This window comes from Musa acuminata, chromosome BXJ2-9, assembly GCF_036884655.1.
Source record: "Musa acuminata AAA Group cultivar baxijiao chromosome BXJ2-9, Cavendish_Baxijiao_AAA, whole genome shotgun sequence".
Taxonomy (NCBI): domain Eukaryota; kingdom Viridiplantae; phylum Streptophyta; class Magnoliopsida; order Zingiberales; family Musaceae; genus Musa; species Musa acuminata.
Window position 1 is genome coordinate 49,600,498 of NC_088346.1, and position 13,143 is coordinate 49,613,640.

At 36.7% G+C, this 13,143-nt stretch overlaps 2 protein-coding genes across 3 annotated transcripts; both read left to right on the forward strand.

Moving 5' to 3' along the window:
• The first annotated feature begins 305 nt into the window (after positions 1-305).
• Positions 306-5,177, forward strand: LOC103999526 (uncharacterized). Its single transcript, XM_009421300.3, has 5 exons — positions 306-1,208; positions 1,547-2,190; positions 4,368-4,558; positions 4,763-4,829; positions 4,899-5,177. Exons 1-5 carry the CDS (start codon positions 308-310, stop codon positions 4,938-4,940), a joined length of 1,845 nt encoding a protein of 614 aa, XP_009419575.2. The 5' UTR covers positions 306-307; the 3' UTR covers positions 4,941-5,177.
• A 985-nt stretch (positions 5,178-6,162) lies between these two features.
• LOC135623856 (probable sugar phosphate/phosphate translocator At3g14410) lies at positions 6,163-11,443 on the forward strand. 2 transcript variants are annotated; one of them, XM_065127285.1, is made up of 8 exons: positions 6,163-6,482; positions 9,002-9,109; positions 9,255-9,289; positions 9,851-9,963; positions 10,077-10,338; positions 10,421-10,689; positions 11,001-11,043; positions 11,136-11,274. In XM_065127285.1, the coding sequence occupies exons 1-7, from the start codon at positions 6,330-6,332 to the stop codon at positions 11,015-11,017; spliced, it is 957 nt and encodes a 318-aa protein (XP_064983357.1). In that variant the 5' UTR covers positions 6,163-6,329; the 3' UTR covers positions 11,018-11,043; positions 11,136-11,274. The 2 variants fall into 2 exon arrangements, with proteins under 2 accessions (XP_064983357.1, XP_064983356.1); XM_065127284.1 differs by lacking the exon at positions 11,001-11,043 and having other exon boundaries at positions 11,136-11,443.
• Positions 11,444-13,143: the final 1,700 nt, after the last annotated feature.

Here is a 13,143-nt window from a genome sequence, read left to right on the forward strand (position 1 = left end):
CGTGTGGATCGTTTTGAGTATGTGTTATTAAAAATAAAAAGACAGCGACACATTTTTCAGACTCCGAATCTTACTCCCGTGCTGAATGGGTCGAGCACCTGAAACAGCGACGGGACCCACTTCAGTCGTACAGGTATAGGAGTGCACGAGAGAAACAACAATTTCCCAGTCATTTTAGATCTTGTTGCAATAAAGATGCTTGTGAAGGACTCGACGGCCCAAGTGAGTGTATATATATATATATATATATATATATATATATATGACGTAGCGTATAATTCTTCATAAAAATGCGGTAGTGTACTTTATGAGCGCTCGCGATTTGAAGGTCGCGCAATTGTTATATTCGAACCCCAAACCCCCAATCTCTCGCGGCCAGGAAATGCCGAATACACACACAGCCGCGTGGGTGGCGGAGTTCGTCCTCCGTCAGCCCGTCGAAGACTGGCTCGCCAACGAGATCTTCCTCGCCCTTCCTCTCCCGTCCCCACTCCCCTTCCGCCTCCGCCGCACCATCCTCCTCCGCCGCCTCACCTCCGACCTCTCCCGTGGCTCCCCCTCCCTCCACACCCTGCACTCGCTCGACCTCCTCCTCGACGACCCCCCCACATCGTCCTCTTCCGCCGAGTCCATGGCCGTTGCCTACCGCGCCGTCGCCCTCCACTGCATCTCCCTCTCCTTCTCTGCCTCCAACTACGACGCCTTCACGACCTTCGTCGACCTCTTGCGTTCCAGGGTAGCCGACCTCGAGCTGGCGGGTCCCGCCGTCTTGGCAACCGAGCCGCTAAAGAAATTGAGGATGGAGATTGACGCCGCCGTCGAGAGCGGCATCGTTAGTGGGGGCTTGCTGGAGAGGGACACGAGCAACGAAGCATTGGATGCGATTAGGGTTTATTTGAAGGCCGCAATGGAGGAGTTGGGGCCGCCGTTTCTTGAACTCGCCGCCGAGATTGTTGCTAGAAACGGGATTGAGTTGGGAGAACCCTGTAGCGAAACTTCGGCCAAATCTGGTGACAAGGTTAAGGTTTCAGGAGTCGCCAGTGGAGTCGGAGAGAGGACTTCTAGTGTGTCTGTTGCGGTCGATGGAGAAGTGGTTCACTTGGAGAAGAATAAACAAATGTCATCTGCCGTCGTTGATCATGGTGGCAATAGAGAGACGGTTCTCTTGGAGACAAATCCCGAAACATCATCTACGTTGTGTGATACTCGTAGGTTTTCCTTGACTATGCTTCGGTTAAAGATTATATAGAATGTTTGTATTCTTTCTTGATCCAAGGAGTTCTTTTATTATGATTCTGTTAAACATCCTACTAGAGTTTTTGTTCTTTCTTGACTTATTATGATTATGTTAAAGATTCCATAGAATTTTCGTATGCTTTCTTGATCTAAGGAGTTTTTGTACTTGTGCAAATATTGAAAATTCTAGTTGCTTGCTTATATCTTGAGTAACTTGAGTTCCATGGGTAATTTGCATCAGTTAACTTGCTCTGTACTTGGGCTTTTTGGTTACTTTGGCTATGCTTGCTTAGTAATTTGATTTATGTAGTGGACAAGGATATGGAGAATGAGATCGCTAGAAAACAAAATGCAGTTGTACACCTTGGAAAGCCCACTGACAAATTTGATCCTATGTCTGCACCTGAGGTTGAGAAGGTGGCTAATGCCCTTAAATTAAGTTGTGTGGATCTTCACAAGGTGGTGGTTGATCCTCTTCCAGATGCAGTGATGAAAGCAACTGAAGTATTGAAGAATAGGTCCTTTGGGATGACAAATGATGTGGAAGAATTAGAGATTCAACGTCAGGTAGGTGCAAGTGGACCAGTTTCAGCTGCTAAAAATGGTTCCAAAGACAATGGTGCGGATGAAATTGTGGAACAAAGCAAGGTAGGTGCAAGTGGACAAGTTTCAGCTGTTAAAACTGGTTCCAAAGACAATGGTGTGGATGAAATTGTGGAACAAAGCAAGAAAAATGATGCTCTTGATGTGGATGGAAGTATGCAGCAAAGAAAGGATGATGCTGTTCAATCAAATAGAGAACCGTCTGTTGAGAAACAATCAGATGGAATTGATAACAGGGTACAGGCAGCTCCAACAATCCATGCTGAGATGAAAGGGACTGGAATTTCTAATACTGATGGGTTGCAAAAACGAAGCCTGATGGATAGGAATCCAACTGCTCATACTTTCGAGGTAATTTTAACTTGTCTTTCTTCTTTTTTTCTGCATCATGCTTGTAGTGTGTTCGAGTCCCACAGGATTAAGTCATCCATCACCATGGGTGGGAGGAAAGAGTCACTATCTCCCACAGGGGATTGGAATCGTTGACCCCTTGAGAAGGCCTCGAGTGCCTTTGCCCAAGCTAGTGGGCATCACTTTTTTACCTTTTTATTCAAAACAATCTATGTTGATTTTTTTTTCCCTGTGGCATGATTGCATAGATAACTTAATTCGGCTAGAAGTTTGGTGTTTATTTCATCATCCCTTACTCCTGTTTTTGTTCACTAGTTACTTAATTTGCTTTTTCTTTCTTTTTCAATCCAATTTGATATTGGAATATTTGTTTTTTTCTAGCCTAACTGAAAAAAAGGATTGGTGCAGTACATGCAATTATAATAAGTTGAAATATAGTTCAAGTTTAATCTTCATTGGGTTCAGTTATAATTACTGTTTTAGATATTTAAATGATAGGGACTCATTTGCAACTGTTTCAGTTTTTCATGTTACATAAAGCAAGTAACAGAAATTGAAATTTTGATTTGGATGCAGTAAATTAAAACAAGTTTGGTAATCATATTTGAGTGGTGTGGAACACTTGGAGTTGCACTGATTTCTTTCATGGGAATTTTCCTTTTGGGTTGTTCTTCTTTCTAAGATTTCTTTTTTATCTGGAGGCAAAGTTTTTTGCTTGTAATTTTAAATCTCCAGAAAATGTTACATCCTACGATCAGACTTCTGAAATGTTAACGAAGAGGTCTTCTCAGATCACCTCATAATTTGGATTTCTGCTTTTAAAGACATGAAAGAAACAAAATTGACATTAAGGTTTAAGAGGCAGTGAGTTTTAAATTGTTTTTAGGATATGTCAAGTATGGCACTAGATTTGTGTTAGAAATTTATTTGGAAGAGAAATTATTGGCTTCATGACAACATTATAATTTTTTCATCAGAAAGAATCCTAGGTGGTGACAATAATTTCAGATAGAAAGGTTACATCATGGAGGGAAACATAAACTATGATATGTAAATCTGATGCAGATTTGTTTGTATCTATTTTATATCGTTGTTAAATGGTTTGTTTTGCAAACAAACAACATGAGCAGAGTTAATGTGTCCCCTACATGTCTGTTTTTGGAAAGTTTAATGATTTAATTGAATAGAATTAGGTCGATACATGAAGAAAGCAAAGTCTGAATGATCCTACTAAACATGTGCTTTGCGATAATTTAGTTTTATTATTGGGAGTTGAGTGTTACTTTGATGTAGAATAAATTTTTAGGTGTTTCAGGAACATATAATCCATTGTTAATAAGGGTACAATCAGCTCAAGTTTCAGGTGCCCATATGGCAGAGATAGGCTAGAGAAGACAAGGAAGTTATAGAGAAAGACCTTACTTTACTAAAGGCTTGTGGATTTTGATTGCACTTAACAGTGGAAATGAATGTGAATCAATGTTACTTGGTATTTACTTTCAGTTAGAACTTAAATCTTATCTTGGCTACATAATGTTCTTGTCGCTTTAAATTTGAATGCGTGCAATAAATGATAAGAATCACCATTAGTAGTAAATATTGACTTAACCATTTTATTATTATTTTTCATCAAATTACACATTTGCCTGACATGAAATAACCAAAATGATTCTAGTTGTGCCCTGCTTCTGAGGTGGCTCCTCCTACACATAAAAGAGAGTAGAGATTTAAATATTTAGCCAAAGAATAAGTGTCAAGCAATGATTTTTGGTTCAGACTTGGTTTTAGGTGACGTGCCATACTTGATATTAGGTGCTTAAAGTGGTATAAAGGTTGGTCCTTTTCTAACATCTAAACCAATGTGATCATTATGTTTGTAGTGGCTGGTTCGATCTCAGTTGAATGAATTAAGAGCTCTAGTTTGTATTATCTCCTTTTAAATGTATTTAATGAACGGCTGGGACCACTTAGAGAAATCTGTGGTAATAGGTCATATGACTTGTAAGATCTTTCATTCTTACAACTTCAGATTATGACACTTTTATTTGCAAGCGGTGAGATTATTTGTCCGAAAAATCGACTTGGTCATGTTTAACTTGGTATGTTATATAGTTTTCTTTTCCTTGTTTGCATTTCTATTTTTGTAAGATAGTACCAGTAACATCTTCTCTTTGTAGTGGGGGGAGGATCCAATAGAGTCCTCCTCGGACAAGTCCCCAGCTGCGGAGAAAATTACCTTACCTAGTCCAAAGAGAAAGAAGACTTGTTCTCCCTTGACCATAATGGAAAACAAGAAGCTTGTTATAAGAAGGAAGCGCAAGAGATGGAGTTCACTGGAAGAAGAGACTCTGAGAAAGGCTGTACGGAAGTATGCACTTCTATGCCTTGATTAGTTAGCATCATTATATATGACTTACTGGTTACTGCATTGATAATGATTAGCATCATTATATTTTTTTTTCTCGTGCAAAAATTGGATTTACATAACCTGTCTGAGATTATTGAGCTGTATATATTATTTTCATTATGAAACTGATGCACAACTTACATGATTCTCTGTTTCTTGTCAAAGGCATGGAGTGGGTAATTGGAAGTTTATATTGAGCTGCTTTTCTAAAATATTTGAAGACAGGACAGAGGTATCTATTCTCGGGCTTGTTCTATTTCATTCTTTAACATATTAAAAAAATTAGCTATTCGTCAAACAGGTTGATCTGAAGGACAAGTGGAGAAATATGACCAGGCACTAATTTTCTCCTTTTTTGGTTGTATTATGGTGTCACTATCCCAGTGACTATTTTGGTATAGTAGATGAAGGTTAGTGAGACATTATCAAGACTCTTGCAACTAAATCCTCCCCCTGTTGATATTCTCTGTAATGTATGACAGTATGACTCGGTCTGGTAAAACATTGTGATATTTTGTGCTAGCAGCATTGTAATATAATATTTTGTGCGAGCAGGCTTGGTTTGCATGGAATATATCAAGGAAGTATGTTACTAATCTCTCCAAAATATTGATATTTAAAGTCTTCTTATCTCTATAATCTGCTAGGAGGTGAATCTACGAACAAACTTTTGTTTATGGATAATCTCTGTCAGTGAGCTTCTCGTCAAAGGTCTTGTGCTCTGTAATATAAGTCATGCTGTTCTTGCGCATCGGAATTTAAACGAGTTTGAAGCATCTATTTTTCTTGCTTCTTATTATTTTTGTTTGCTACCTATGCCGACAATCACACTGCAGATTCGCCAAGCTCATCTTGGTTGCATGTTTTTGTCAGACGAAAAGAAAAGAAATTGCAGAGGTGTCACAAATCCTCTTTGAAACAATGATTTAAGTAAATCATTTCTGATAAGTTGTCTTGCCAGTACTTTTGGCCTCACCATAAAAATGAGGAGAAAAGTCCAATTTATATTCTCATATCCATGGCTAATTTGGTATGACCCAGAAAAGAAAAGAAAAGGACGAATTTTAGAAAGAAAATATTTTTTTTTGAATTTTTTGGATGATGTATTTTTTTCATAATTATCAAAGATTATTCTTTTTTCGTTTAGGTATTTTGATCAATAGTTTATGTCAAATAAAATTGATAGATCAATTAATCCATTATGCTCAAATAAAAAATGACTACTAATACATAAAGTTAGAGAAATCATCGTGACACGAAGTCATCGTTAGCATATACCTCAAGTAAGACTTGAGTATTGTTAAAATCAAATAACTATAATGTTCCAACTATAATTGAGATAAACTGACTCAAAACATAATATAAGTAATCTCGTATATAAAAATATATAATCTCGTATATAAAAATATAGTTCAAATAAATATTGTTTATTATAAGAATAATAAAATAGAATGATTCCTATTTTAGTTATAAAATCGTTGAAATGTTAAAAAATAATTTTTTAAAAAAAAATAAATATATTTAGGAATTATATCGGTTCAATTATAACGGACCAATCCATTGAACCGAGTTACTCGTGAAGCAGTCATCCTCGGGTTACCTCGGGGGAAGGACGAGCATCACTCGTTGAGCGATCGTCTTCCGCAGCGCGACGAGGCGTCGGCTCGTTGGACTCTCCCCAACATCCCAATCCACTTCTCTCTCTTCACCCTTCGTGTGCGTGCGAGGCGAGATGAATCGACCCGCCGGCCCCCTTTTTGCCCGGGGAGAAAAGGCAGCTATGGTGGCGGCGGACTTGATCCGGAGGTGCGGGGAAGGCGGTATCACGTATGGTTATCTTCTCCTCTACATAGCCTTGTCCAGCGGCCAGATCTTCTTCAACAAGGTCACTCCCCCTCTCATTGCTTCGCTCTCGTATAATTATGAGATCTCGTTTCGAGTCAAAATACCAGGGTTGCAATCTTCTTACTCTTTAATGTGTTTTCGTTCTTGTAGAATTCTGAATCCGTGCTGTTCTTCGGATGTATTTTTCAATCCTAGACTTACTTTAGGGCATACGAGCAAGATCGTGATGCCAAGGTGTTGATTCCCGGAGGTCGTTTATTTTGTTCCTTTAGATGTGCGCCTCGAGAAAAGTCAACAAGTGGTTGGTGGTGGAGATCTAGATCTTTAATGCTTGGTAACGTAGGCATTTGGTAGCATTAACCACATGCGAATTTTTATTAGGATTAACATAAATACTAGCACAGCCTCATCGGTCTATGATATGTTTACACGTTAAGGACCACTCTTTGATGCTTGGTAACGTAGGCATTTGGTAATTGGCAGCATTAACCAAACGTGAATTTTTATTGGAACTAACATAAATACTAGCTAACCTCATCTTACATGAAGCGTATGATATGATTAAAGGTTAATCTTAAGGTCCACTTACCCTGGTGAACTTGGCACACTGAAAGATGTAACCATCATGAGATTTCTTTTAGAATCGTTTATTTGGAATTGAAAACAGCCTTTGTTCTAGAAAAGTGATGATGATTTAAGGTGCAAAGAGGATTCAAGTGGCTTACAAATTTAAATTTACTTTGTCTTGCTTTAGCAGGCTTAAAAATTAGGAACTCAAACGTGTCCTGCCCTAAATGATGAATGCTGATAGGAGCAACCAATAGAATTCTTTTGTTTGTAGGTGCAATTTTCAAGATGGGTTTCTCGAGTTTGCGGTGGACCAAAATTCCATGTAGATGTTTTGAAGAGGTAATAGCAATAACGATAATAAAGTCGTAAGTCCCAACTATTTAGCGTCGCCTGCCGCCGCTCGCTACTGCTTCCTCATTTCTCTGTCAGGCTCAGTATACAGTATACTCTTAATATTAAGTTTATTTGAATTTTGAAATGATTAATTTTCAATACTGTTAATTGATTAATAATATATTTTGAAACTTTTTGTTAATGTGACATTGTGATTTTGTATCTTAGATTTTCTTAATTTAATAGCATATTTTTATTTAAAATTTTAAATAATTATATTTATTAATTATATTATATATTTTTTATATTTTAGCGTCTCGCTTCGCTCGGGTGAGCGCTGCCTCGGGCGTTTTTGGACCTTGGCGCTTAGCGCTTTTTAAATCACTGGGCGTTGGATATATGAATCTTTTACCATCATTGGGATCCGTAAAAAGTCATGTTTAGCTAAGTTTAGAATACTTAAGTCTTTATTTATAGTTTCTATTAAAGTGTTTTTATATCTTCCTTTACCCTTTTTCGTACCACTAATCGGAGGTCTCCTAAGCATATGCCCATGCTATCTTAAATTATTTTCTCTCTTCTTATTTTTTTTAGTAACTCCACACATCCATCACAACATGCTCATCTCAACAACATAAATTTTTTTGTATATGTTATTTTTAAACTACTTAATACTCAAATCTATAAAGCATTGTTGGTCTCACGATTGTCTTATAAAGATTTTATTTTAATCTCCAAAGTATTTGATGCTCACATAAGACTCATGATGCCTCTCACCATTTTAACCAACCTGTTTTTATTTTATAAATAATATCTGCATCGATCTCTTTATCTTGTTGAATAATTGATTTAAGATATCTAAATATTTTACTTAAAGAGATTTTTTGTCCATTCAACTTAATCATATTCTTCTGCTTATTTCTAGAGTTACTAAATTTGTATTTTATATATTCAGGTTTAGTCCTATTTAATCTAAAACCTTTAGCTTCTAAAGCTTGTTTCCATAGCCCAAGTTTATAAGTAATTCCACTTTGACTTTGAAGCTTATAATTAATTCCACTTAGGCTCTGTTACTTGAAGAGGCAATAAGCCAAAATTTCTCAAGACTGAAGTTGTGTTATTCTATGTAATTGAGTGTTGTGTAGACACATAAAGTAGATATCTCGATCCATTTGGATAAGCTTTTCTTTGTATGATTCTTTGACTGCACAATTACTATAAACTAAAGTGATTGTTTGCTCTTTGTAAGCACGATTAATTTAAGTGATGGGTTGTGATCGTTTTCTGTATGTATCATGTTTATATTAAGTGCTGAATTATTGTTCCTGTGCCTAAACATATAAATTTCTGATGCCATTGCTCTAAGAGATCTAATCTGATGCAGAGGATCACACATAAAAGATTGGCCAAGTATGAAAATTAATGCACCTTTCACCTTTTACTCAGTGAAATAGTTGTTATTAACTTTGAATAATCGAATTCAAATTTATAAAAATTAGTGAAACTGGATGCTCTTTCCTGTAGCCTTATAGGTAATTGCAACTTTTTTTGGTTATTTCTAATTAATTTTGTCACTGATCTAGCAGTGACTATGTAGCACAATTTTTTTTAAAAACTTTGATTTTACATGGCTAATATGCTTCATTAATGGTGCAGTGGGTCTTATCCTCTAAACAGATCAATTTCCCCTATCCAGTTGCATTGACTTTACTTCACATGCTTTTCTCCTCTGTATTATGCTTTCTACTCACCAAAGTCTTTAAGGTACTTGTTCTTTTGAGCAATACAAATTTTTTTCTGAAATACATTTGCTTGTTTGCTTAAATATGTGGTTCTTATTGACCATTATTTAATTATTATTCGTTTATATTTTTTCTATTTTCAAGGTATTTTTTTATTTGTTTATCAGATTATAAAGATTGAAGGGGGAATTTATTCAGAAATGTGAGTAATCAACTATGCTTATCTTTTCAATGTTTACCATGCATTTTGTCGCCCTCTGACTTTCTGTCTTATTCCATTAATCTTTCAGACATCATGCAAGTACATTTGCACCTATTTTGAGATTCATTATAAAATTAGAGGGATCAATTAGCTGTTACATTAATAACATATCCGTTACATTGATGGAATATCTTAGGTTCTCTAAAAAATATATTTACTGTGTCTTGCATAAATGCATAGTATGTATAACAGTATAAGTTACTTTTGCAATATTTGGCTCTGTAAAACCGATGTCTGTGTTGAAAAGGATACCATATTTAGAGAAAAAGGATCTGTTAATGGGGAGAAGTTGAGGCAGGTTTGAATAAGCAAAAATTCTTTCAAGATGGTTGTACATCTTTAGAGGGAGAAAGCAGGGTGTAAGACCACAGTACCAAGTTGGATAGATACCAGAATATACCACTGGATGCACCATAATTTGAATAATGGTTTTTTCCAATTGCAAACTGGGCTCTGATCTCATATTTCATTTTTGGGACTCACTGGATTCTGAATCCTCAGATATATCACATCAGTCATGCCAATTGGTGCCATGTTCGCAATGACTCTTTGGCTGGGAAATAGTGCCTACCTCTACATATCTGTTGCATTCGCCCAAATGTTGAAAGCTACCAGTAAGCTCTAAATTTTTTTCTCACTTTATCGTGTTCTAAACTCTAAACAAACCCTATTGGTGATTTGTTGTTAAAATGGATGCCAATAATGTTTTTTCTTTTGAATTTTGCAGTGCCTGTTGCTGTGTTTTTTCTTGGAGCAGCTGTAGGCCTTGAAGCTTTTAGTTGTAGAATGTTTACTATCATGTCTGTGATTAGTGTTGGAGTAGTTGTGGCTTCATATGGGGAGATTAGCATCAGTTGGATTGGTGTGGTTTATCAGATGGGTGGTGTAGTTGGTGAAGCTTTAAGACTAATCTTCATTGAAATCTTTGTCAAGAAAAAGGGTGTTCGATTGAACTCAATATCTATGATGTACTATGTTAGTCCCTGCAGGTAGTATTGGACTATTCATGTTCCAGTTTCTGGTTTAAAATCCTTCTTCCATGGAGTAATGATGTTTATTTGCTTTTCACAGCGCTTTGTGCCTGTTTGTTCCATGGATATTCTTGGAGAAACCAAAAATGGATTCTAGTGGGCCCTGGAACTTCCCACCAATAATTTTGGGTCTTAACTGTCTTTGTACATTTGCACTCAATCTGTCAGTTTTCCTTGTGATTTCTCGCACAAGTGCTCTGACGATTCGTGTTGCTGGAGTTGTCAGGGACTGGGTTGTGGTTTTACTATCAGCTTTGATATTTTCTGATTCAAAGCTGACAATCATCAACCTGATTGGTTATGGTATAGGTATGTAGTAAACATCTGCTTTTGATGTGTTCACTTTTCCTAGTACTCTTTTTTGTTGCTTCCAGAGTCAAAAGGTTTGGTGATACTCTTTGCTGGTATATCATATTATTTATGGTTTAGTCTTTTTTAAATTAGCATTTGTAAGTACCTGTTATTTTTGTTTCTTCCTTCTTCTTTTTTTGCTGGAAAGCCTAGTTTGAGATATGGATTTCTTCAAGAAGTGGGTTTATCTTTTGTTATGAGAGCTTAATTTTGCTGACTGTTGTGTTTCTCTCTTTCAACAATTGGGTGGTAATGCTACTTGATTCCAGAATGCTGTAGGATCTAATGATTGCCCCGCAAAGTAGTTTGATAGTTGAGTCGGCTATGTTTTATTGGTTATATCTATGTTTAAGAAATTAGTGAATATTTTTTGCAGTGTCTTGATCATATTTTTGGATCTGCAGCTATTTCAGGTATCGTGGCATACAACAATCACAAGTTGAAAAATGAAGCATCCGAGATAAAATCGGTGGTTAATGTTGACACTGATGATCAAGGAAAATCCCAAGATGATCAGGCAGCCTTGATCCCGCTAAAGGAAAATACATAAAGGTGATTTCCATGATTTCTGGGGTGAGACTAGAAATCAGATGATGGATCACTTTCTGCTTTGTCTTATATTCGATAGAATTCTCAGAAATGGGAATATGCTTATTTTGACTGTAAAACAGGACAAATAATAGTTTATCAGTGAGAAGCCGTCTTAGCTCAACAGCTCTTTTCCATGGTCAAATATTTTGGAATTGTTTCATGGCATGATCGTTGAGAACTTGAAAGTTTGGCACTCTGGTATAAGTTGGTGACGGTGTGACAAGCAAGTAGCCAAAATTAAGATATCATTGCCTCCAGATTCTGATTGCAGTTTTAAGACTGGTGGGTTTGCGTGTACATGTATGATATAAACTTACATTAGAGTTGTTTCCCCACCTCCAACTGAACAGTTTATTCTTAATTAAATTCTTTTGTTCCATGTTGTTCCAGGATCAATTGCTTGTGTTCAACAGGTTTGGACAGTTGAAATTGGATTGGCTTGATTTTTAGTATTCCTAGGTTTTTTTAAGGGGAATTAATCAGAACTAACACAAATTGCTGGCATGTACTGATGCTGTCATGTTTGAGGATATCATTCCATCGTTTTATTTCTTTTTCGTTATAAAAATTCAATATAATAAAAATAAGAGGAGAATCACTTTTTGACCACTAACGTCAACACTCATCTACTTCAATAGATCTTGATTTCAATAGATCTTAATGGCTCATGTTGAAAAATTTTGTTTGATCTCGTTCTTCGTGCAAGTGAAACTGTATTTACTTTGAAGGTACCTTAAGTAATCCTATGCACATGAGCCCGAGACTCATGTTGAAAAATTTTTGTTTGATCTCGTTCTTCGTGCAAGTGAAACAATATCGAGTTGATCAAGATATCAATAACTTCTTCTCGTAATATTATTTTAGTGATAGAAGAATGAGTCGATATCATATAAGCGTTCATCTAATGACCCTCTCAATGAACGCTCGAGCAAAGCTCCTGACTCATAATACTTTCACCTGGTGGGCAACAACCACTCTTTTCGCATATGAGCACATTCATCTCGATGCAGACACTAATACAATACTGACATCTATTCAATGACCCGGGTCTCTTACCCTCAAGAATGATCCCAAGCCACCTGCTTGTTCTTATCGAGATGTTTTTAAATCTCACTTGATAAGTGCAAATGCCAACAAGTACGATATAGGTCATTGTTTTGCTTTTGTCCTAGTTAACCCAATAGGTAGTGCCACTAGCTCAATCATCATCACCGACTCTAGTGCAATCGGCATTGACACTTGGTTTCTCATCCCGACGTGGTGTCGACATCTCAGAAGTGCCCGAGACTCATTAAACTATCAATCGTGAGGGCACTTCAATCCCTAATCATAGAATTCAATGGATTGTAGCACTACTCTACCCTACCTTAATCCGAGACCCACTTGACAGAGTTGATAGAGGATTTCCTATAGATCTAACTATGACTGATGGATCAACGTTTGGAAGAGATGCAATGAGAGTTCCAATAATCAAAAGAGGAAGCACTAGTCAACCCCACCTCAGGTCGATCATCATTCACCTGGAAAATCCAAGAAGAATCGATTCTAATAAACTTTCACCTCTCATCCTTAGAGGCATTTGATGATAATACTGACCTGATAGAGCATATTATAGATTTTCGTGCCTAAATAATATTGTACGGTACTTGAGATACTTTGATGTTCCGCACCTTCCTGACCACGTTAAAAGGCCCAACACGAGAATGGTATACCCGTCTAAGTCATTATAAAAAAATAAAATAAAAAAATATTTTCAAGATATACTTGTTGAAAGATATATAGGTGTTTCAGGAAAGAAAGTTTCGATTAAGTCTCTACATG

Excerpts from the sequence above, each read along its gene's own strand:
- LOC103999526 (XM_009421300.3), top strand. The coding sequence starts at position 308 with ATGAGCGCTCGCGATTTGAAGGTCGCGCAATTGTTATATTCGAACCCC. Across the intron at positions 4,559-4,762 it reads CTGAGAAAGGCTGTACGGAA|GCATGGAGTGGGTAATTGGA; the intron begins GTATGCACTTCT and ends TTCTTGTCAAAG. Across the intron at positions 4,830-4,898 it reads TATTTGAAGACAGGACAGAG|GTTGATCTGAAGGACAAGTG; the intron begins GTATCTATTCTC and ends TTCGTCAAACAG.
- LOC135623856 (XM_065127284.1), top strand. The coding sequence starts at position 6,330 with ATGAATCGACCCGCCGGCCCCCTTTTTGCCCGGGGAGAAAAGGCAGCT. Across the intron at positions 9,964-10,076 it reads CCAAATGTTGAAAGCTACCA|TGCCTGTTGCTGTGTTTTTT; the intron begins GTAAGCTCTAAA and ends TGAATTTTGCAG. Across the intron at positions 10,690-11,135 it reads CCTGATTGGTTATGGTATAG|CTATTTCAGGTATCGTGGCA; the intron begins GTATGTAGTAAA and ends TTGGATCTGCAG.